This window comes from Panthera leo, chromosome E1 (genome assembly GCF_018350215.1).
Source record: "Panthera leo isolate Ple1 chromosome E1, P.leo_Ple1_pat1.1, whole genome shotgun sequence".
Taxonomy (NCBI): Eukaryota; Metazoa; Chordata; class Mammalia; order Carnivora; family Felidae; genus Panthera; species Panthera leo.
In genome coordinates, this window is record NC_056692.1 from 57,666,456 (window position 1) to 57,688,357 (window position 21,902).

Genomic DNA, 21,902 nt, shown 5'->3' on the forward strand with positions numbered 1-21,902 from the left:
GCTTCTTGCTGTCCTGTGGGGGCCACGCCCCACGCTGCCTTGAAACAGGTGCTCACGCCGCTTTTGGCAAAGCGGAACCGGGCTCCAGACTGTCGTCTGAGCGTGCCGTCAGAGCCGTGCCACCAACCCCGGCCGGCGCCGGGCCTCGGGCCCACCCGCCCCTCCAGCCACTGCCTCTCCTCCAGCCCAGCAGGAGCGGCATCCCCCTTACCTTCCATGAAGAGCCCGTACACGTAAGCGCCCTCTCGGGGCGGGGCCGTCATGTCCTCCCGGTTCTTCTTGGTCACTTCCACGGACAGACACATCTTGTCCAGGGGCCACTCGTTCTTCCTGGCCATGGACTGCATGATGGCCGTGAGGAAGGACTGTGGGTTGAAGAAGCCGGCCAGCCACACGGTGGTGGGCAGGGCGAAGTCCGTCGTCCAGGCCTCGAGCTCCTGGTGGGAGTACGCCATCGGGGTGACTCCCGGACCTTCCCGAGCCACGCAGATGGGTCAGTGAGGCCCGGCCTCCTTCCTGTGCCACAGCGGTACCCGCCGACTCCGGTTAAAATGGAACGGGAAGAGGGGCGTTGGGTGGGGGGGGGGGGCTCAACCTTTGAGGACAACTTGGGGGCCTGAAGGAGGCTTTGATGAGCCGGCTCCCCGACGGGTTCCCCCTGGGTCTTTGGGCTGTGGCGGAAAGGGCTGTGTCGGTCTATGGAAGCTGCCCCCGCCTCGGACCCGCTGTTTCCTCCCTGCTGCAGGAAGCGCCTGCACTGTCAGGCATCTGTGTGGCGTGGGCCAGGCCCGTCCAGCCCTGCTGTGACACGGGCCAGGCCGGCGGGGGCCTCTGGCGGGGCCCACGGCCGCCCCTTCCCACCCCTCTCTCAGCCACAGTCCCGGAGGCCTGGGGTGGGGCGGGCCGGGCCTGCTGTGACTCGCGGAGACGGTCCTTACCCTGATTCGGAGTAGCAGGTCGGCAAACCAGGCCGCCAGGCCCATCATGGAGGGGTAGGCCCGGGCCACCCACGTGTCGGGCACAGTGTCATAGAACAGAGCCACGGACAGGTCCTCCATGTCGGTCGTGATGGTCAGCTCCCCCTAAGGGACAAACGGACAGGGCGCTGGTAGGCATGCAGACCTGGCCGGTCACACACCTTGTCTCCCCCGCCCCCCCCCCCCCGACCGTCCCCCCTTACCGCCGTACCAGGGGCCCTCGAGAGAAAGCAGTTTGGCACGGAGCCCCGGTGTGTACCACCCTGGCCTGGCAGGCCTGCAGCTCAGGACCAGGGAACCAAGAGGAGACCGTACTTCGCTAGCGCCCAGGGCCGGTCCCCGCCCCTGCCCCCGCGTCCCGCAGCCGCCTCGCGAGGTGAGTCAGCTTGCGGCACCAGCCTGCCTCCGAAGTCGCGTCCCTGGGTCCCGGCTGACCCGTGTGTTTTACCTTTAGCCCCAGGTTCAATTCCTTCAGTGAGCGGCGCATCTCGTTGGTAAGGATGTTCATCCTCTCGCACTCCTGGAAGGCGACCACCACGTACGGGGTCTTCTCGGCTGACTTCGCCATGATCTCGGCCATGTTGAACGTCTCCGGGACCTTCTCCAGGATCTCCTCCAGCACGGCCTTCACCTAGAGGTCAGTCCCCGACAAGCCCCGTCACTGCACGCACCTGCCGGCCCACCCCCGGCGTCCAGGTCAGGGAGCCTGCATTGCACGCACACGGCTAGGACCCCTGGAGCAAAGGGCGCTGGGGGGGGGGGGGGTGTGTCTGAACAGCAGGGTCACAGAGGTGCAGCCACACATCTGACGAGAAGAGGGGATGTTGGCCGACAGGCTTTGACTATTTGGGTCCCATCGTCAACACCATGGGACTCTGGCCACGGGGGCAGCAGACCGCCCTAGCCTGGTGCCTTCAGACATTCCCGAATGTCAGGTCATCTGACCGTGTCTGCCGTGTAGGCGGTCTCTGGGGACCGCGTGGTCACACCCTGTCCAGGAGTGGCCCGCACGGGGTCACGTACCCCACTGCGGTCGGGAGATGTGTGGTGTCAGTCATCACACCAAGAAAAGGGTCCTGAGGCCTCACAGCATCGAGGGTCTTGCGATCCAGAATTCGGTCTATTTACTGGGAAGCCCCCTACTTAGCTGCCCGTTACCAGAACCTGTCCAGGATTTCCTAAGCAGCGTAAACGTGCCGATTGCACACGAGAAGGCAAGGGGGAGTGCAGGGAGAGGTCTTACTTTGTCTGGGTTGCGTTACTGGGGCGAGCCCACTGTGGTCTTCTGAGCTCATGGGGAGGGACTGTTAGGCGTCCAGACTGGTGAGCTCCCCCCTCGCCGCTCATGGGCCAGTTCAGCCACGTTAGAGGATGAGTGGGGGAGGCCGCCCAGGGACTGGCCCCACTGGGGCCTGTCAGCCGGCTCGCAGCCCCAGCCCGCTTTCTGGGGACGCACTTTCCGACCCCAGATTTTGGGCCCCGCCCCTTCTCTGCCGCTGGGCGCCGTGTTGAGACTCCTGCCTTCTCCTCCCGAGATACTCCGGTGCCTGCTCCTGAGTCGGTCTCTTTGGGCTGCATTTCCAGGACCGTGCGGAACAGTTTCTCTGAGGTGACTGTCAGAAAGCCGATCTCTGCATTGGGGTGCAGGCCGTACAGGTAGGGACTCTCGGGGGGCAGGTTCTCATTGATGTACTCGTGGTAACCCTGCAGAGGGGTGGTCGGTGAACAGGGCTGCCAAGGAACCTGTGTCCGCCGTTGACGAAGCGTTTCTGACCAGAATGTTCCGCCCACGCCTTGCCCTCTGTACCAACCCCACTGGTTCTCTAACACCCCCACCCCAGCCACATGAACGAAGCCTCCACGCCCCCTCCCCAGAGGCTGTGTTTCAAGCCGTCCCGGCCTTCTTGCTCAATCACTGATACTCTGTCTGTGACGCCAGGCTGGCCCCCCGGAGCCGGCCAGGACAGCATTGCCCTTTGCTGCTGTTGCGTCACAGGGTGAGCTTGTGTCCCCGAGAGAGGGCCCCCCTCACCTTGTAGTCCAGGTTGGGGGGGATCTGAAAGCCCGGGGCCAGCAGGGTCTCGCCCTCCAGCATCTCTGCCCGGACGTACTCCGCCAGGTACGTCCTGCAGAGCCGGCGGTCCCAGTCGTCCGTGATGTGGCCGCCGTACATGATTTCTCCAAACAAGTAGCGTAGGTCGTCCCAGGGCACCTTAGGAAGGACGGAGGCGGTGAGGAGAAGTACCCCCTGCCCCGTTGGGGTTGGTAAGAACCGACAGTCGGCCATCAGTGTGAGGTGAGGGCCAGCTCCTCCTGTCACCCCGTCGCCGCCCTGTCCGCTGCTCCGCAGGGTTACCAGGTCTCCCCTCCCCTCCCCCCCACCGCCCCGCCCCGGCGGTGTCTCACCCGGAGGCCCGCCCCTCCTTGGCGGGATCCCGCCTTCTCTGGCAAGGGCTGCCCAGCAGCTCCCCTCTGCCCACAGCCTGGCCTCTGTGTCCCAGGACGTCCCGCTCCGAAGCCTGCCCTGCAGCCCCAACTTGTGCCCTCGCTCGGGCCACCCTTGTGACCCCCTGCTGGGAAACGTGCAGCCACCCGTGACTCCTGACCAGAGCGGTTTAATTCTGTGCTGACTGGGGGTGTGGACGCTCGGGTGCCGTTTCTGTTGGCCAGTCGGTCTGTGCAGTGTGTCCGTCCAGTGGGTCTTTCTTGCCGTCCCGCTGGGCTTGCCTGGCGCCGAGTTTCCCGGCTCGTCACCCCTCGTGCTGCGTGTGCCCCGCGGGGCTTTGCAGCACCGGGAGCTTCAGCAGGGGAGCTCACCTGCCCAACCTGGGGCGTCTGACCTTATGCTCAGCCCGGAACGCTCCTTTCCACCAGCACTCACCAAGGCGACGCCCGACTTCCGAAGCCAGCTCAAATGCCGCCTCCGGGAAGCCAGCAGGTGAGCTCCGGCTTCCAGGTGCCAGCACATCGCTGTTCCTTGCACACACAGCGCCGCCCGAGGGGGATCCTTGTAGCCCAGGTTAGGGGGGATCTGAAAGCCCGGGGCCAGGCACGGGAGCCCCAGATGGCAGCCACACGCAAAGTTTCAGATTTGCCAGCGCCCACGTAAGAGGCCTGTTCCAGCAGCAGTAACCGGCATGGGGACGATGAATTAATGAGGTATTTTCCGTTCTCTCACCTGCCCCAAGAGTACTCAGTACAGCTCACATCCCACCCGCAGTTTGGACTGGTGGTCGGTCCGCGGCTGCCTCCTGCCACGGTTAAGAGCTTGCTGATTGAACGGTTGATGGATTTGGTCTCCTTTTACTCAAAATATTCACATGCTCTAAATTGTCATTTTGTGCCTGAAAATTTGTGCTCTGCCCGGTTATCTTGGGAATGTGCTGAGCTGCGTATTTCTGCGTTTTGCCTGTTTGCTTTGGGGACAGTCTGTTTGTTCTGGGAGGCCCCTGGCCCCACGAGCTGCCTCCTGTACGTCCCCGTGGGGTGGGGGCCGTGGGACCAATAAGCAGGGACGGTGCCGGTGGGAGTCCTGGAGTGCACGTCAGAGACGGTGCCCGGCCTCTCCCGAGCGACTGCTCGGAGTCGGGGGCGGGGGGATACAAGCGTGGGACGTGGACATCATCACAGGTGTTACCTAACGACAGAGGAGGGGTCCCGCCACCCCCAGCCTGGTGCACTTGGCTCGGCGGGACGCGCATTCCTGTGTCCTTCACTGCTGTCCGCTGGGCACGCGTCCTCGAGCAGTTTCCTACCCACCTTGGCTTCTGTACGTGCGTACGATGGGGCGAAGAGTCTGAATAAACGTCTTTAAAAAACTCGAGCGAGACTGTCCCTCCCACGCGCATCTCCCCAGGAGACTTCTCTAACCGAAGTGCAGAGATGGCGGTGACTTTTCGTCGTGGCTGTTCCCAGCGTGTGCTTGTTCGCGAGTGCTGGAAGGCGGCTGCCAGCGTTCAGCTCTGACTCTAGCCTTCCCAAACTACGGGTGGAGAGGGCCTCGCCCTCCCCCTGGAGAGCCGACTGCTGGCCCCTCCTGCCTCCCGGGTGGGCGGCCCAAGATGTGCCCTTAAGCCAGCCGGGGGCTCTTCCCTTGCTTAACCCCTAAAGCTTGAGGCCGGGTGCCTGGTCAGGGGCAGAGCCGGGCTTCACTTGCGACCTTGTCCCCAGGGCTTTGGGAGGGGTGCTGCCTGGTCCCGCCATCTGGCCCCCCACCCCCCCGCTGCTGCCCACCCCTGCGCCACGCCTCAGTCCTGTCTCTGCTGATTCGGGGGAGCCAAGGCGTGTGGGGTACACAGGCGTCTGCCTCTCCTGGGGGTCCCAGCACTCCCGTGTCAGCGCCAGGCTCTCTGAGCCAGACTCCGAGAGGGACCGGGAATGGGGGGCGGCCGGCCACGCCCGGTCCTCCGAGGCCCCTTGCAGATCACTGCACACATTTACTTCCGTTTTCAGGAGAACAGAAGCAGCGCTCTTGTTATCCAGGGGGATTTTTCTGGCTCTCCCTTTAAGCCTGGGTTCTGTCTCCAGACACTGCACCCCGGGGAGGTCCCTCATCCACTCTTCCCGCCCAGGGATTTCTGGGCAGGTCCCCAAAAATACCTGTCTCCGTGCAGTGTGCTAACAAGTGGGAAAATTGCCCGACAGCTGACAGGTGCTGCAGGGGTGGTGGCCAGGGCCTGGGTAACAACCGTCCTATCAGTCCGGTGGGGTCACGGGGCAGGTTTTCTTGGACTAATGAGCTCTACGTGATGCGTCCTGAGCATGAGGCGGGAAGGGGGGGAGGGCAGAGAAACCCGCTGGGCACCAGGCTCGCCCTTACCTTGGTGTTGGCCTCGAGGTAGTTGTACAGCACGTTGATGGAGATGGTGAGGTCCCCATTGTTGAAGGGGTACGACCTGTTCCAGCCCTGGGCCCCGAACTTGCGCCTCTCGGCCACCACGGCGTGGAAATAGCACAGGGCGAATAGGATGCACTTGAACTCGATCTCCTTGGTGCACATCTCCAGGGTGTCCTGCGGGGGGGCGGGGGGGAGGCCACAGGCGCCCCGGCTGGGACCCGAGTCCTGCCTCTGCCAGCAGCTTGCTGGGGGCGGGAGGGGCAGGGCGGGCGGGGACCGGCCACCTGAGGCCCCGGTCCACGAGGGCTGGAGGGGAGCATGATTTCTTGTGCTTCTGTCGTTCAGAAATGCAGTTCTATCACCTAAGTATTGATTTTAAGTCGGATTAAACTGCTTCCTAAATAAAACATTCCCAAACTCAGGACATTTCTGGATTCCTTTAATGAGAGGGACCGTCCTCGGAGGCGGCCAGCGCTCCCCCTCGTGTGCATGTGAACACTAGCCCAGACTCTCCAGGAACGGGGGCTCGCTGTGCGTTCTCAGCACAATGTGCTCCACAACGAGATCTCTGTAGGTGTTATCAGACGGTGTGGGGTGTCTTGTCTTCCTTAAAAAAGGTTTCAGACCCCACTGGGGAGATCAAGTGTGCGCACCCAGAAAGTTCTGGTGCGGAACAGAAGATCAGGGGATATGCTAGGGGCTTGTGGAAGGGGTCCGGTCGTGCAGGGACTCTCGAGGAGGGAGGAGCCCCACCGAAGCAGGTGGAGTCCCCGTGGGGATGGGACGTGGGGGGGTGGGGCAGGGAGTGAGCAGCCCGGCAGCCAGAGCCAGTGAGGGCCAGGCCGTTCTCTTCTGCTGCCTCTCGAGCCAGAGGAGGGCCCGGGGGTGGGGGGGGGCACGGCAGCCCCGAGCAAACCGCCAGGAGCAGGGCCCCTTCCTGAGGTGACCCACACTGCATTTACCTGCACTGACTCGCAGGTCGCGAAAGTGGTTAAAAATACGCATTTGTGGTTTTTACAGCCGTAATTTGAACGCATCGCCCATTCGACTCAGTTTTGCACGAACGTGTTGATTTTGTGGTGCAAGGTGCGGGTGCGCGCTGTGGCATGGCGTGCTGCACCGAGGACCTGTGCGGAGGCGTCCCCACAGTTCCCCCCACAGTGGGGGCCAGGGGCTGGGGCTGCATGGGGGCCGGGGGCCGGGGACGCACCAGAGGGAAGCGCCTCACCTGAGTGAAGAGGTCCAGAGCCTTGTGCAGATTGGCGTGCATGCCCGTGGGCGGCTCGTTGGTGATCTTGATGGCGTTCTCCAAGATGCCCTGGGGGATGATGTGGGACTCGGGACTGGGGGCGGGCTCGGCGCTGATGAACACACGGTAGTCCTCGTGGCTGCCCGTGCTGTATCGCTCCACCTTCTTGTCCAGTGTGCTCAGCCACCGCGCCACGAGGTGGATGTTCTGCGGCCGAGACTGGGGCTCAGCGCCCACGCGCCCCTCTCCGCCGCGACCGCGTTCCCTGGCAGGGGGTGGTGCCCGCCGTCCACCCTTCCCCTGGGCGCGCTGGGGAATGTCCGCTACACGGCTGAGGCCTGGGAGTCCGTTCTGGTGCTCCGTTAATTCAAGACCCCCAGCCCCACGGTGAGTCCTTCCCGGCCGCCCCCACCCCCCACCCCCGCCGGCACAAGGCCGGACGCTACGGTCCCCACCCCTCCCCTGAGAGGTTCGGGTAAAAAGGAATGGCCCGAAGCTGGGGTCTCCACGCGGGACCAGGCTGGCCCTGCAGACTGAGGTCAGCACACGCTGGGGTCTGTGGGAGCTGGGCAGGCCTAGAGGTGCTGGTTGAGGTGCAGGAGAGGGGGTGGAGAGGCTGCTGGGCCCAGCCGGGTTTACCCACCGTGTGGACAGAGTGCCCCCCGGCCACTATCGCTTCCCCCAAATGAGGAGGAGGAGGGGTGCTGTTGGCCACTCGGGTGTTTTGTGAACAGCATCTCTTTAGGGGTCCTCGGGCCCAACCCCAGCGTCCTGGGAGCCGCCTGCCCCCTCCCACGGTTGTGGGCGCGAACCCCATGACCGGCTTTCTTTCGAGGCTTCGGGCCTGTCCCCGCGGCCGCCTCAGGGTGGGGAGCCCCTGCACCAGAGGGGCGCCTCCGTACCTGCAGAATGACCCAGTGTCCCATCTCTGCCGCCATATCCAGAGCATTCTCGGCCACCACCTCTTGTCCCTGCCCCAGGGACACGTTGTGCAGTTTCCCATTGTCTATGGTGAATCCCAGTTTCTTCCCTAAAGGAGAGGAAATGCATGGGGGGCCTCTGACGAAGGTTGAGGCTCTGCGACCCAGCTGAGAATTCCACACGCTTCCTGCTCGGTTTCGTGTTGTGGTAAAACACACAGAACGTCAAATTTACCCATTTAAGAACCACCTTAAAGCGTACAGTCTGGTGACATTTAATAGTCACGATGTTGTGCAACCATCCATCCGGTTCCAGGACGTTTTCATCACCCCGAATGATGCCCCGCCCCTCCCCTTCCTCTCCCTCCACCGCTCCCCGCTCCCCCCGCCGCTGCCACATCAGCGGTCTGTCGCTACGGATTTACCTATCCCGGATGTTTCAGATAACCAGAACCACATAAACGGGGCCTCTGTGTCTGGCCTGGATTCCAACCGGTGCAGTGTTTTCTAGCTCCTTGCGGGTTGCGCGTGTTGGCACTTTATTGCTTTTTGCGGCTGAGCGCCAGCCCATTGAATGGATGTACCACGTTGGGATTAACCATTCAGTAGTTGAGGGACGCTGGGTTGTATCTGCCTTTTGGCTGAGCCAACAGCCCTACGAAGTACCTGCTCGGACACCTGTTTTCACGCTTGGGGCGCGTCCCGGCCGTGGAATCCCTGGGTCACGTGGCGATTGCGTGTACAACCGCTGAGGAAGCATCGGCCCGCGCTCCACGGCGGCTGAGCCTTCTCACGGCCCGCCAGCCACGCCGAGGGCTCCTGTTTCTCTGTGTCCCTCTGATGCCCATCACTTTCTGGGTCTTTGACAGAAGCTATGAGACCTCACCGCGGTTTTGATGGGCATTTGCTGACAACCAATGAGGTGGCCGCCCCCTTCTGTGACACCCCCCCCCCCCCCCCGCCCCCAGCCGGCCACACTCACCCAGGGCTTCCACATCTTTCAGGGGGTCGACGCCTGGGGAAAGGATGAAGAATATCGGCGTGGAGGGGCTGCTCTCCTCGTAGGACTTGGAAAACTCAACGCTCCGGCCCTCCACAAATTTGCTGCCCATCTTCTCTTCCACGAAGTTCCTGAGGGAGACGCACTGGTCAGCCCCGAAGGCAGAGGGGGACAGGGTGGGCTGTGACCCCAGGGGGAAGGGCCATTTCTTAGTAGGCTTTCTAAGGCAGAGGATGTCCCCGGCCGGAAGGCAGTCCTTGCGGGGGCTTTCCTCGTTGCAGGGAGAGGGTGTGGAGGGGGAGCAGGTGCTGGCAGCCCCTGTCTCTGCCCGGCCCTGCAGGGCACACTTCCCTGGAGAGGCCTGCATGCGAGGTGAGGCCGTGTCACACGGCCCATTTTCAGAGGCTCCCAGGTCACCTGGGGGTGGGGTGGGGACACAAGCCCCAGTGGGGCCACAACCCAGGACATCGCAGGTGAGCACGCCCCGGTGCCAGGAGGCCCCTGGGTCCTTCGAGCCCTCTGTGCCCCCAAGGAAGGGGTCGGGTCAAGTTCTCTGCTCCAGCAAGGGCGGCAAGAAGGAGAACACAGATGGGGCTCTGCGTCCTGGCGGTCCCCCGACCAGGGGTTGAGGAGGAAGGATGTTCACGTCGTAGCCATTTTGGTGAACTTCAAGGACCACAAAACATGGTTCATCAGAAAAATCACAGGGGGGAAAAAAAAAAAGGAATGTATATCAATACCTCTCTTCACAAAAGCACTTCTTTGTTCCAAGTCCCAAACTGTCTTTCTTGACCCTCAGAAGTCTGGGGTCCATCGAGGCCCCTCTCATGGGAGATCTAGTGTTCTTTGGGGTGACCTTTGGATCTCGCTCTGCCCCTCTCCCTGCATCACCGACGGCTGAGCTTACTGTATTCTCAATGAGTCACAGGAGCTAAAATGCTAGGATTTAGTGTCTTTAGAAGAAGCAAGTCAGTCCGAAAGAACAGTGGGAGAGGAGGTGCTCGCTCTCAAGCAGCCGGCCATCTGGACGCTCTGTCCTCATCTTGGAGGACCGTCAGGTGGCCTCTTGGTGGCCTGCTCACTTGGAGGCCACCCCACGCCCTCCGACTCCTTCCCTCTGACTCCGTGGGGAACCTCGGAGGCTCAGGACTTTCCAGGGACACTTTTACAGTGTTCACCCCCTGCTCTGGCCTTCGCTGGCTTCTGTGCAGTTTCCCAAACTGACGCTGGCCCCTGGCCAGGAGGGGCGGGGGCACGCCTTCCGAAGGCCTCCAGTTGTCCTCGATTCCGGCCTTTGGAACTGGCTGGGAATGTGGATGCTAGGATCCTTGTCCAGGAAGGACTTCTGGAACGTAGGCAGGAATGTCACTAAATCACGGTTACTAATGATGTGGCCAGGCCACGTGGTCATTCTCTGCTGGTGAATTAACGATGAACGGCGCACACTGGTTCCTGATGGGCTCCGCCACTCTGGGCGCCGAGTCCTTGGCAGAGGATTGCGGGAGCCCGCTCCCAGCCGCGACAGCCACAGTGGAGAAGCCACATCACAGAATCTGCTGCAAACCAGGGCCTTTGTTGGGAGCGATGTTTGCCGGCACCCCCACCCCCAGGTGCCGCCCTCTCTGGGCCAGTGAGCCTCGGGCCACGGGGGGGCCCCCCGAGTGAGCTCATGCTTTGAATGGTGCCTGGCACACAGTATGCCCTCGATGAGTGCTGCTGTTTTTCGCTGTGGATTTGAATTCCCTTGCTTTTAAGCTGCACTGCTTCTCTAGACCCAGGGACACTGCAGAAACGTCACAGCGGGATTTGGGTTCACCTGGTGTTTGGGGCCGCCCAGGCCCCTGCAAGGTGCAGACGCTCATGGGGTCCGAGTTCCTTCCTTCGTGACACCGTATCGTGCCATGTTGGAGAGTGGGTGCAGGTGGTGACTCACCACAGTGCTCTGGAGGCAGCCGGCGGGGACGCCCGAATATGCCCAGCTCCCCCAGGGGCCGTGTGCCCGCTGTGCTGGCCGGGTGTGCGTCCTTCACCCTGACCTTTCCCAGACTTTGTTCTAACTTCTTCCAGCACGTGACGGGGATTTCTTGTTTCTGTCTGGCCCCTTCCTGCCCTGCCCGTGAGCCCCCAGCAAACAGCAAAACAGAAATGTCTGTGAACAGCCAGTGGCAGAGTCTGGCCGCTGCTTTGGTTGGAGGGGAGTTCTGTTAGGGACGCAGGCACCGTTTGGGGAATCTGGCTGCTTTTGGGCTCTGCTAGGACAAACAAAAGGCAAAGACACCATAATGTGTCATGTCGGAGAACAGACACTGAGCTTGGTTCCTTGTCTGCTCTGTCCTCCCTCCTTCTGGTGGCATCTCCGTCCTCCCTGGTCGCCCTGGTGGGCCGGAGGGAAGTCCTCTCCGCTCCAGGGGAGGGTGGATGGGACATCTCAGGAGTCACCCGTGGGGGATCGGTGCAGGTGTTCTGTGATGTTGTGGCTCCTGGAGCCTTTCTGCGAGAGGACGGTCCCAGCAGGGGCGTGAACGGGATGGCTTGCCGAAAGGCCATGGTGATTAGTTTTCCAATCGTGCAGATGTTTCGGGGGCAGAGAAATTATTCACGAAATTGGAACAGTTCTCTCTGCAAAGGAGCCAAAACTGAGGAAAAGATTGAGCTTCAATTTAGCCAGTGAGGGCATCAAAGTCCTGGGGTGCTGATGGCTGTGCCACTGTTCCCACTGCATCTTAAAAGGACTCTGTGTGGCCCCAGAGCCATTAACGCCCACACTTTGAAGAATCTTGACGGCTCAGGTGGGGTGTCCTGTTTCCTCATCACTTGTGCCTCAGGCTGGCAGGGGGAGGGGGCGGAGCGCCAGTGGGCGGGGTCCCCGTCCCTCCCACCCCCCCACAGGGTGGGGCCACAGGCAGCTCCTCCCCCAAGCCGGGCGCCACGCCCACCTGACGGCGTAGGTCATGCGGTCCGGCCGCATGCATCTCAGCACGCACAGCTTTTGCAGCGCAGTTTTGTTCTTCCACTCCTTGGGGAAGATCTCCTTCTCCGGGGCTTCTGACTCCACCAGCTTCTTCCACCGCTTGGCGGACCCTTCGATGTCGCCGTCCAGGTTCTTGAACTCATCCATCTCCGACAGGGCCTGGGGGCAGATGGCCTTTCAGCTCCCCGGGGGCTGGCGGAGGGTGGGCCGCCTGGCTCGGCCCTAAAAGGAGCCGCTGGCTCCACTGTGGGCCCCGGATAGAACCACGGAGCGCATGACCCGGGGCCGGCCTCCTCCCCCCAGAGGGCTGTGGGACTGGGGCCGCTCCCACCGCAGGGGAACGGAGACCCCCGGGGCCCCTGAGTGCGTGTGCCCGGAATCGGAGGAGCTTCCTTGGCCCTTTGCACTCAGCCAGAACGGGAGGTAGGGGTTGGTGGTGGAGGGGCCGCCCCGCCCGTGGCTCAGCCTGCGGGGTGCAGGCAGGGCTGTGTGCGGGTCGTAAGGACCGCCGGGTTCAGACAGGAAAGTAGAGTTTCCTGCGAGCCGGCAGGTGGCCCTCTGCACCCCGGCCCCTCCTCCGGGGTCCGCCCCCCCCCCCCCCCCCCCCCCCCCCCCCCGTTTCGCTGAATGTCTGCCTTGTAAACGTCCCCAGCGTGAGCCCCAGGGGCTGGGCGGCAGAGAGGGGACGCAGTGCTGGGGCCCGCAGCCCACCTTGATGCCGCCCCATCCCTGGTGCTGCAGGAAGTCCACCGGCGACAGGACCCCGGCCTTGAAAGGGAACCGCAGGAGGAAATCCAGCTCTGCCGGGTTCAGCTCTTTCTTCATGGACAAGACCTGGGGGGACACGGGGGCCGCTCAGACGTCACCCCACAACAGCAGGGCAGGGTGGCCGCCAGCCCCTGGCAGGAGCACCTGGGACCTCAGTCACGGTCGTACAGACAGACCCAGGGCAGGCCGAGGAGCTCACACCCCTGGCCCATCCTGCCCTCTGGGTCCGGGCAAGACTTTCTTTTCACCTTGACTTGTTGATTTTTTAAATTGTGGTAAAACACACAGGACACAAAATGTACCGCCTTACCCCTATTAAAGCGTAAAATTTTCGTAAAATCGTATCACCTCTATCTAGAAGCAGAGCTTTCTCTTCTTCTCAAAGGGAACCCCTGACCCTGTGCACAGCACCCGCCCCCCGCCCCCCCCCCCCCCAGCCGGGGCCACTGGTGACCCCAGGGTTTATGCTCTGTGTGGATCTGCCCGTGCAGTGGAATCCTGCAGATGTGGCCCGCTCCCGTCAGCTTCTCTCACTCTGTCCTCCAGGTTCACCCACGTTGTAGCCAAATGATGTTCCGTCGTGTGGAGAGACCACGTGTGGTTTATCCACTCATCCTCTGATGGACGTTTGGGCCACATCCACCTCGTGGCGATTATCAGCAGAGCTGCTGTGTTCGTATACAAGTCAGTTCTTTGGGACACGTACATCTCCGGTACGTATACACATACTTTTCGGGACGGGGAATTTTCTGGGTCCTAGTCCGTGTCGCCTTGTCACGCGTGCCCACCAGCTCTGTGGGCGCCCAGCAGGCCGGGTCTCGGCCCTTGAGAGGAGGCTCGGCCCACTCTGTCCATCTGGCCGGGGAGGTGGGGCCGCGGTCACCGCAGCGCCACGGACGGACGGCCGCGCAGCTCCTCTCCGACGCCACGGAGCAGAGTTTCACCCGAGTCAGACCCTCTCTCTCTTTTTCTTTCTGTCTCTTGGTCAGAAGAGAAACTCCTTTGGAAATTTAGGGCGCGCATCAAGTATCCTGCTGCCCCCTTGGCGGGGAGAAAGCGCATGCCGGGCCTGCCGCTCAGGAACTCATGCAGGTGAAGGAAAACCTCTTCGACCTGGACCCTGACTCATAGTTTGAGTTTGGAAGGGAAGCAGACTTCCAGAAGCTATCTAGAAATTCGTGTTTTCTGCCACACCCACGAGACCGTGAACCAGAGGGTGGAGGGGCTGTTTGATCGATTTAATGGAACAATCAATTTAATGGCTGTTTGGTCAATTTCAGCGGGTCTGTCTGTATGAACAGGAGAACTATTTATCCGTCAGTATCTTTACTTCCTTAAGAGAGAGCGTTCGGCGTCCACGGTGGTTAACCGCCCGCTGGCGCAGGACTGCTCGCTCGGCATTAACGTAAATGCGGTGAGAGTGATGGGTCTTTGTAGAATTCTCTTTAACGGACCTCCCCTCCAGTGGTTGCCACCTTACAACCGTGCCCCGTGTCAACAGAACCCCAAGCAGGTCGCCCAGCATCGTTCGATGACTCCAACGAACGCCATCACCCGGGAATCTGCATTGTGGACCACACTTCGAGAAGGGAGGCCAGACTTGCCTGGAAGGCCACCTGGGCCAGGAAGATGAGTTTGTCCCGTTCGAAGAGCCCGCGGGCCGTGTACATGTAGACAGAGTAGGTGATCTCGTCCGTCAGGTTGATCACTCGCTGCTTGACCTCCTCGGCCGGGGCGGTCTTCTGGATGGCTTTCTCGAACACCATGTTGAAGGCCTGGGGAAGGGGTGCATACAGGCTCATGGGGCTGGAGGCCACCCCATGCTTCCTGTGGGGGCTCCAGTTTATTTCCGCGGCGGGTGGGGGTCTGGGGCACCGGGAGAGGAGCCCCTCCCCGGGGTGCCGGCCTGGAACAGATCCTGTGCCCCGGCTCCCTCTTCCCACCCCTGTCTGCAGCCTGGACCCCGACTGTCCTGACGGCTGGGGGTTCTGTGGACTCCAGGCCCCCCCGCCCCGGAGCCTGGCCGCAGCCACACCTTGAGCGAGAACTGATAGATGGGGTTGATCTTGTTGAGGTCGTTGAGGATGAAGTACAGCAGGGACGCCCTCTCTGCGGCTGGCCGGTAGTTCTCTCTGGCCTCGTTGATTTTAGCCTCTGTGATTTTTGCCTCTTGTACCTCAAAAAAAAAATGGGGCTCGAGTGGGACGAGCAGGTGGATAGCGCCAGAGGGCAGTGGGTCTGTCCCCTGCCTGGGGGGACCCTCGGCCGGCAGCTGGCATGCTGCTCCCTGCCTCGGGCCCCGGGGCACGCGTGGGACGGTGGCTTCTCTTTTCAGTGACCGGGGGAGGCGGCCCCCCACGGAGGCGGCCGTGCGCGCTCACCTTCTCCTCGATCTCACTGGCTGTGTGCTTGGTGGTCTCCAGATTCTCCACTAAGGCTGTGTCCCCCAGGAAGTTCCCCGACGCCGCCGACAGACGGGCCAGCAGGGAATCTTCCAGCTCTTTCAGAACAATCTTGAATTCATTTTGAGACTTGGTGAGGTTGGCCTGCAGGAGGGACAGACCGCGGGGCTGGGGGGCGGGCTCAGGCACCGGCCGGCGCTGCCCCCACCGCTCAGCTGAGGCCCCAGCACGGACGGGAGAAGCCTGAGCCTGTCCTGGGCAGCCGTGTGTGGCCAGGGAGCAGGGCCTGGGACCGCTCTGAGCCCGCTCTGACCACGCACAGGGGCCGGCCGCAAAGGCCATGCTGGTGGGGCAGCGGTTTGGCGCATGGGGCCGTCTGGGCACCGCTGAGGCTCCTCTGCCGTCAGTGAATTAGTCGTCTGGTCTGGAATTCGGTTTGGGAGGCTGCCGGGGAGGAAGAGCGCCTCGTTCTGGTGCACCTAATGCCATCGGTGCGACAGGCTGGGATGCTTTGGGGCGGCCGCTGCTGGGTCAGGGAACCTCGCTGTGACTGAACAGCCCGCCCCGAGCCACGTGGGGCTGACGTCAGGCCCCGGTACCTTCAGCTGCTCGAGATCCGGGCGCTCCTTGGCCACCACGGCAGCCAGGAGTTGGTCCTCGAGCCCGTCCCTGGTGACCAGGAAGTTGATGAGGGTGCACTGGGCTTGCACCTCGGGCTTGTAGTGCGGGTTGAAGTACTTGGTGTGCAGGATGAGGCGGAACTTGGGGTGATACTCCACCTCCTTGTCGCCGATCTTAATGAACCTGGCCGTTAGGGGAGGCAGGTTAGAGCTGCGGTATCACCCGCAGAGACCACCTCCCATGGCAGCCTGGCGGCCCCCTTGCCCCGGGCCCCGCTGCCACCACCAACCCTCCTCGGGTCACCAGGAAAGGGCTGTGTCTCTGCTTGTTCCAGTCTTTCTCTCTGGCCTGTGGTCAGGACCTTCTAGAAGGTGCACCTGCTCTCTCTCCGGCTGGTTTGTGCCGATCTTTGTAGCGGGGATCGCGGGGCTTGGTCAACTCTAGCGACACTTTGTACTCACCCGGGAGCTGGCCCAGAACTACTCTCCCTGGGCCCCACCCCAGAGCCACGAACACCAGAAGGACGCTGACGTCCCAATTCAGAACATCATTACGTTCTGGAAGCTCCCCCGGGGGTGGGGGGAGTCTGAGAACAGCCAGGGCCAGAACCTGGTCTGCTGATCCACTGTGGGGGGACCTCTTCTCTCTGTTCCCCTCCTTTCTGGTTGAGCTCACTGCTTTGGAGGCTTCTAACTTCAACTCTCGGGTGTCACCACTCATACCAAGCTCTTTTCAGAGGCTAGGACATCAGCATATTTGTTTGTTACCTCTGTTCTGGGCTTCTGCACGCACCCCTGCATTGAAGGGTGGCCCCTAACACCTTTGACGTTTACATTTTCAAAGTTGACTTAATTAAAATTTTTTTAATGTTTATTTTTGAGAGAGAGAGAGAGAAACACCGACTGAGCCACCCAGGCACCCCTAATGTTTTTTATATTAGAAAAGTAATACTAGCTCATTGAATCAACCAGTGAATGGAGGAACCGAATGAGGCACGGCCACACTGCGGACGGTTACTCGGCAGTAAGGACGATGAGGTCCTGACACACTACTGAACAGACGAGCCTTAAAGACACAGCTCAGGGAAAGCGGCCAGACCCAAAAGAGCCATGCCCCAGGACTCCCTTTATGTGAAATCCACGGAGCTGGAGGGCACAGTGGTGGGCACCAGGGCCTGGCCGGTGGGGGGAATAGGGAGTGACCGCTTCGTGAGTACGGGGTCTCCATCTGGAGGGACGCAAGTGTTCTGGAACCAGACAGGGGTGATGCTTGCAAAACACTGTGAACGCACTCAGTGCCACTGAATCGTTCACTTTAAAATGGCTAATTCGGGGGGCGCCTGGGTGGTTCAGTCAGATAAGCATCCGACTTTGGCTCAGGTCACGATCTCACGGTCCGTGGGTTCGAGCCCCGCGTCAGGCTCTGTGCTGACGGCTCAGAGCCCGGAGCCTGCTTCGGATTCTGTGTCTCCCTCTCCCTGTTCCTGCCCCACTGGCACTCCATCTCTCTCGCTCTCAAAGATAAAGATTAAAAAAATAAAATAGAGTAAAATAAAATAAAATAAATAAATATAAAATAAAAATAAAATGGCTAATTTTATGCCGGGTAGATTTCACCTGAATTTAAAAAAAAAAAGCTACTGCAGGCTCATGGTTTGTGTGATGAGTAAAAATGGAAGAAGCGTGGCCACCGAGGACCGCTGCTGGCAGGGGGTCTCCGGCAGGTGTTGGTGTCCGTGTTCCTGGCCGGGATGCTGTCCTGCACCTGCCAGTCTCTCCCTGGGGACCGGCACTTTGTTGACCCGGCTGCCCACCAGGAAGGCAGGATTCCCCACGCTTTCTCCAGGCAGAGGCCGCACCTGGCCACTGAGGGCGTCGGCACGGATGGAACCCGGAACTCACTTTCCCTTTTTAATGGTATTCCTGCCCAGCAGCGGGTCCAGCACGGGGTCCACGGTTTCGCCAATGTTCTCGATGAGCAAGGTGTGCCCTTCGGAAATGGCCTGCTCGATGATGTCCAGGTAGCTGCGGGACGACACGGGGGGCATTTAATGCGGGGGGCTCAGTGACGGGACCGCTGGGTGCCCCAGGGACAGCTGTCAGAGCAAGAAGGCACCTAAAGACGAGCGGCCGAGGGGCCGGCAGTGCATGCCCTCTGCGACCCGCCTTCCCCGACCGCTGTTCCCCAAGGCCAAATGTGGGAAAACAAATCCACCTGCAGGCCAGCATCTGTATTTCAAGATCACCCATCCGTTTAACAAGGACGAAACACCCCGGGTGACTTTCCACACACAGGGGCCCAGCGGCCGGTGGCTACGCTTAGAGCCCGCCCCCGCCCCCGTCCCTCCGGCTCCTGCCTGCCGCCATCGCGCACCTCTTCTGTCCCAGGCGGATGGCTTTCAGTTCGCGGCCGTATTTGTTTTTGATCCACTTGATTCCTTGTAGCTGGGCGTCCACGATGAGGGGCCAGCGCTCTGTGTTGCACAGGATGGTGGCATTCTCAGTGGACATGCGGTCACTGGGGAGACCCTGGTTGTTCCAAGTGGCCACGTCCGCGTCATCGGTCAGTAGGCTCAAGGGGTCCAGACCTTCCGTGATCGGGATGGGGACCTGCCAGGGGGGGAGCACTAGTTCTCAGAAGAGGTGATGTGGCCTTACTGCCCCGCGGGAAACGGCTCTCCAAGTGACACGGTAGGTCTGTGGTTAGACCACGGACGAGCCGTGTCGTCTGGAAGACAGCCAAGCGGCTGACAGAGCCCCTGGGAACCTGCCAAGAAGGGCAGCAGCACGCTGGGCCACAATTTGTTTATTTTAGAGCGAGGGCACCGGCAGGTGCACGTGTAAGCCGGCAGGGGCAGAGAGCGAGAGAGAGAGTCCCGGGCAGGCTCCACGCTCGTGGCAGAGCCTGACACGGGGGGCTCAGTCCCACGACCCTGGGATCATGACCTGCGGCTGAAATCAAGAGTCAGATGCTCAACCAGCTGAGTCACCCAGGAGTCTCTGGGCCACAGTTGAAACCCGCAATGGCCAGAGCGTCCATGAGTGTGGCATTTGGCTGGGTCTGCCCTGCCAGGGGCCTCCCCAAGTTTCCTGAGCCATGAACGCAACCCAACCTCTTACATTTAACTTATTGATATAAGGGATCCAAAATCTCTCCATCAGCTCGTTGCGGTATTTCTTGGTGAAGTAGCCCATGTAGGAGATGAAGGCGGAAATCAGCAGGACGTCCCCGCACAGGGTGACCCCCTGGCTTTTGAAGTTCTTCACCGACTCAGCCCAGCGGATGTTTTCCGATGCCAATCCCCCTACCAGCCTGAATGGAAACACGAGGTCAGTGGGGGCCAAGGGAAAGACCGGAAGGCGGCCTCCGCCTCTAATGCCGTGAGGCTTGGGTGTTTCCGATCCTTCCTTGGCTCGGAGCTTCGGCAGTGGAAATGCGTTGGGGGACGTTTGGGGGAAGGACCGCTTCAGGGAAGCAAAACTAATGCTTTCTGGAGGCACGTGGGGACTGAGTTCTGCGTTGATGTCATTGCTCCGCTGCGTTATTTGAGTGTTTCACCCACGCGCTATAAAGCTGCAGCCCGGTCACCGCCGAGCACGGGCTTGGCAAGTGACAGGTCCTGGTAGAGGTGGAGTGGCCACGGCGGGCACGGGCCAGTGTGGCATCCAGAGGGCAGCTGGCCCACGTGGAGCAGGGACTGCAGGGGACGCATCATGTGTCACGGGCCACCGGCCTGAGAACTGGTCCCTGACCCTAGGTGTGACCCCACAAGCCTGAGAGCATTGAAATATTTGTTGAAAGCGCAGGCCCACCGAGGCCCGTCCTTAGCATCACTCGAGGGGCCCTTGCCTCCCAGGGAGGCGCTTTGATTTTTTTGGCAGGCGTGGTCCAGTCTGCACCCTGCTGGAGGCTAGGGCCGTGCAGCCTGGGGGTCTCCCGGGGTCCCCGTGTCTCACCGACCACAGCTACAGTGGGCTGCCGGCCCCCTCCGGGGCAGAGAAAATACCACCAGAAGCCATGCACTAGGACCGACCCCTCCGGCAGCTCTGCACCAGGCTCTGGACGGCGCTTTCAGAAATCCAAAGACAAAGCCCTGAAGCCTTGCTGTCTACGGGGGCAGCCGCCGGCACATGTGGCCAGCCCACACCCGTGTGGCCGGTCTGAATTGACGCGTGTGCGTGGGTTTCAAGGGCCCGGGGGGCGAACGTGCATCAGTGGTCTCACCGGTCATTCTTAATGATCACATGTGATCACAACTGATCACACGTTGGCATGATCAAATTTGGGGTTCCGTAAAATGCATTGTCGAAGTCCGTTTCCTCTCTGTCCTCTGCTAAGGTGGCGACTAGAACACACAAAATGATGGGTGTGGCCCCAGTCCCTTTGGACAGCCCTGCTCTGGAAGCCCCGGAAGCCGGCACCCACACCACGGGCGGTAAGAGTGGGAGCAAGGGGGATCTGCCCTGGGGCTGGGGGGGGGTGGGGTCTGTGGACGCCGCATCCCAAGCTGGTCGGGGTAGGTCTGGGTTATGCGGGGTTGCCCCCTGCCCGAGGTCACGGGATGCATAGGGGTGCGTCGTGGAGGGCTACGGGCTCCGGGAGGTGGGGACACTGGCCAGTAGTCCGTCAGGGGGTCTGTCCTCATGACTTAGCACAAGCGGGGACATTGCTGCCTGCACCTGGGGCTGTTCCTCCCCCTCCAAAAGCCGCCCTACCCTTCAGGGCACCTGAAAACAGGAGGGGCACCCGCGGGGCCGAGAGAGCTACCTGTTGGCCAGCGAGATCACCCTGTTGGTGGCATCTGCCTCTTGCTGGCACTTGATCTTCTCCGCTGTCGCCTTTTCAAAGGCCGACGTTAGGTTGCTCAGGTTGGCATTGAGTTCCTGGGAAAACAGACGGAGAGGCCCTCAAGTGGGGCCGTGCTGGGCGTCCCAGCATCCTCGGGAGCGAGCGCAGCGGGGCCGAGAGCACTGAGCGCCGAGCGGGGCCTCCCGTGCCGGCTGGGCCCGAGGAGCGAGGAGTGCGGGCATCTGGCCCCTGTGGCTGCGGGGGTTATTCGTGGTGCCGAGTACCTGGCGGCCGCCGCGCCCACCCCTCCTCTGTGGGGTAGTGATGGGCAACGTGAGCGCGCCTGGCTCCGGTGCTCCCGCCGCCGCCCCGCCCCGCCTCGCCACCGCCCCGCCCCGCCCCCGCCCCGCCACCGCCCCGCCCCCGGGGCTGCAGGTGCCGGTGTGGACCCGCGCTCACCGCAATCTTGTTTTTGATCCGTGACAGCTTCTCCTGCGCCTCCGCCAGCTCGGCATTCGCCTCCTCCAGGGCCTGCCTCTTGGGGGCCACGTCACAATACACCTCGTAGAAGCGCACGATGTTGATGCACCAGGAGCACAGGCCCGCCGCGGCCGTGGACTTGGAGCGGATGAACTCGGGGTCGAAGGTCGGGTTGCCTTGGTAGGGCCTGGAGGGGGAGCAGGTGTGGGCTCTGCAGGCCTCAGGCCTCCCCTGCGTCTGTCCCTCCGGCCCTCAGCTGGCCGCTGACCGCGGAGCACAGCGAATTACCGGGGAGCACGGTGAATCGGTTTTTTTTGGGGGGGGTGTGGTGGTGGGGAAGGGTCTTCAAGAAGAAGAAAAAAGTGAAACACTGAAGTCTGGCCCCAGAAGTGTTTTGGGGTGTGAGGGGGCACAGAGGCACTTTAGACCCTTCTGGAAACCAGTATTTTTTTTTTTTTTTTAATTTTAACATTTATTTTTTTGAGAGAGAGACAGAGCATGAGCAGGGGAGGGGCAGAGAGTGAGAGGGAGACAGAGTCCGAAGCAGGCTCCCGGCTCTGAGCTGTCAGCACAGAGCCCAACGCGGGGCTCGAACTCACAGACCGCGAGATCATGACCTGAGCCGAAGTTGGACGCTTAACCGAGCCACCCAGGTGCCCCGAAACCAGTATTTTAAAAAGCGACAGTGACGTCATTAAGCGTAACAGACTGAACTCCCTGCAGAAAGGCTCTCGAATGGGTTAATTCAAAATAGAACCGATGAGCAATTTGGACGTCGGCCGGGAGTACAGCCGGCCATCCCCGCCCTCGGTTTACTTCCTGTTTCCTCTAGGTTGACATTGCGACAGGTGTAGGCGTTTAGACACCCGTCGGGGGCCGCGGCCGTCGG

General features: G+C 61.5%; 1 protein-coding gene and 2 long non-coding RNA genes across 3 annotated transcripts in view; 2 read left to right on the forward strand and 1 right to left on the reverse strand.

Annotated features, from left to right (window-relative positions):
• Window positions 1-21,902, reverse strand: part of DNAH17 (dynein axonemal heavy chain 17) — a 104,856-nt gene that overhangs the window by 1,253 nt on the left and 81,701 nt on the right. The window contains 20 exon segments of the mRNA XM_042915889.1: window positions 212-437; window positions 939-1,082; window positions 1,426-1,608; window positions 2,499-2,681; window positions 3,010-3,189; window positions 5,797-5,988; window positions 7,043-7,270; window positions 7,966-8,093; window positions 8,966-9,114; window positions 11,920-12,113; window positions 12,666-12,788; window positions 14,327-14,497; window positions 14,758-14,898; window positions 15,104-15,268; window positions 15,724-15,928; window positions 17,647-17,769; window positions 18,119-18,354; window positions 18,865-19,057; window positions 20,513-20,628; window positions 20,993-21,200. Coding sequence (XP_042771823.1) covers window positions 212-437; window positions 939-1,082; window positions 1,426-1,608; window positions 2,499-2,681; window positions 3,010-3,189; window positions 5,797-5,988; window positions 7,043-7,270; window positions 7,966-8,093; window positions 8,966-9,114; window positions 11,920-12,113; window positions 12,666-12,788; window positions 14,327-14,497; window positions 14,758-14,898; window positions 15,104-15,268; window positions 15,724-15,928; window positions 17,647-17,769; window positions 18,119-18,354; window positions 18,865-19,057; window positions 20,513-20,628; window positions 20,993-21,200 — 3,488 coding nt within the window.
• Window positions 1,170-2,648, forward strand: LOC122206588. Its single transcript, XR_006196518.1, has 3 exons — window positions 1,170-1,353; window positions 1,432-1,614; window positions 2,562-2,648. It is a non-coding gene; the product is annotated as an uncharacterized LOC122206588 (long non-coding RNA).
• Window positions 18,993-21,330, forward strand: LOC122206587. The gene is made up of 3 exons (XR_006196517.1): window positions 18,993-19,074; window positions 20,084-20,180; window positions 21,020-21,330. It is a non-coding gene; the product is annotated as an uncharacterized LOC122206587 (long non-coding RNA).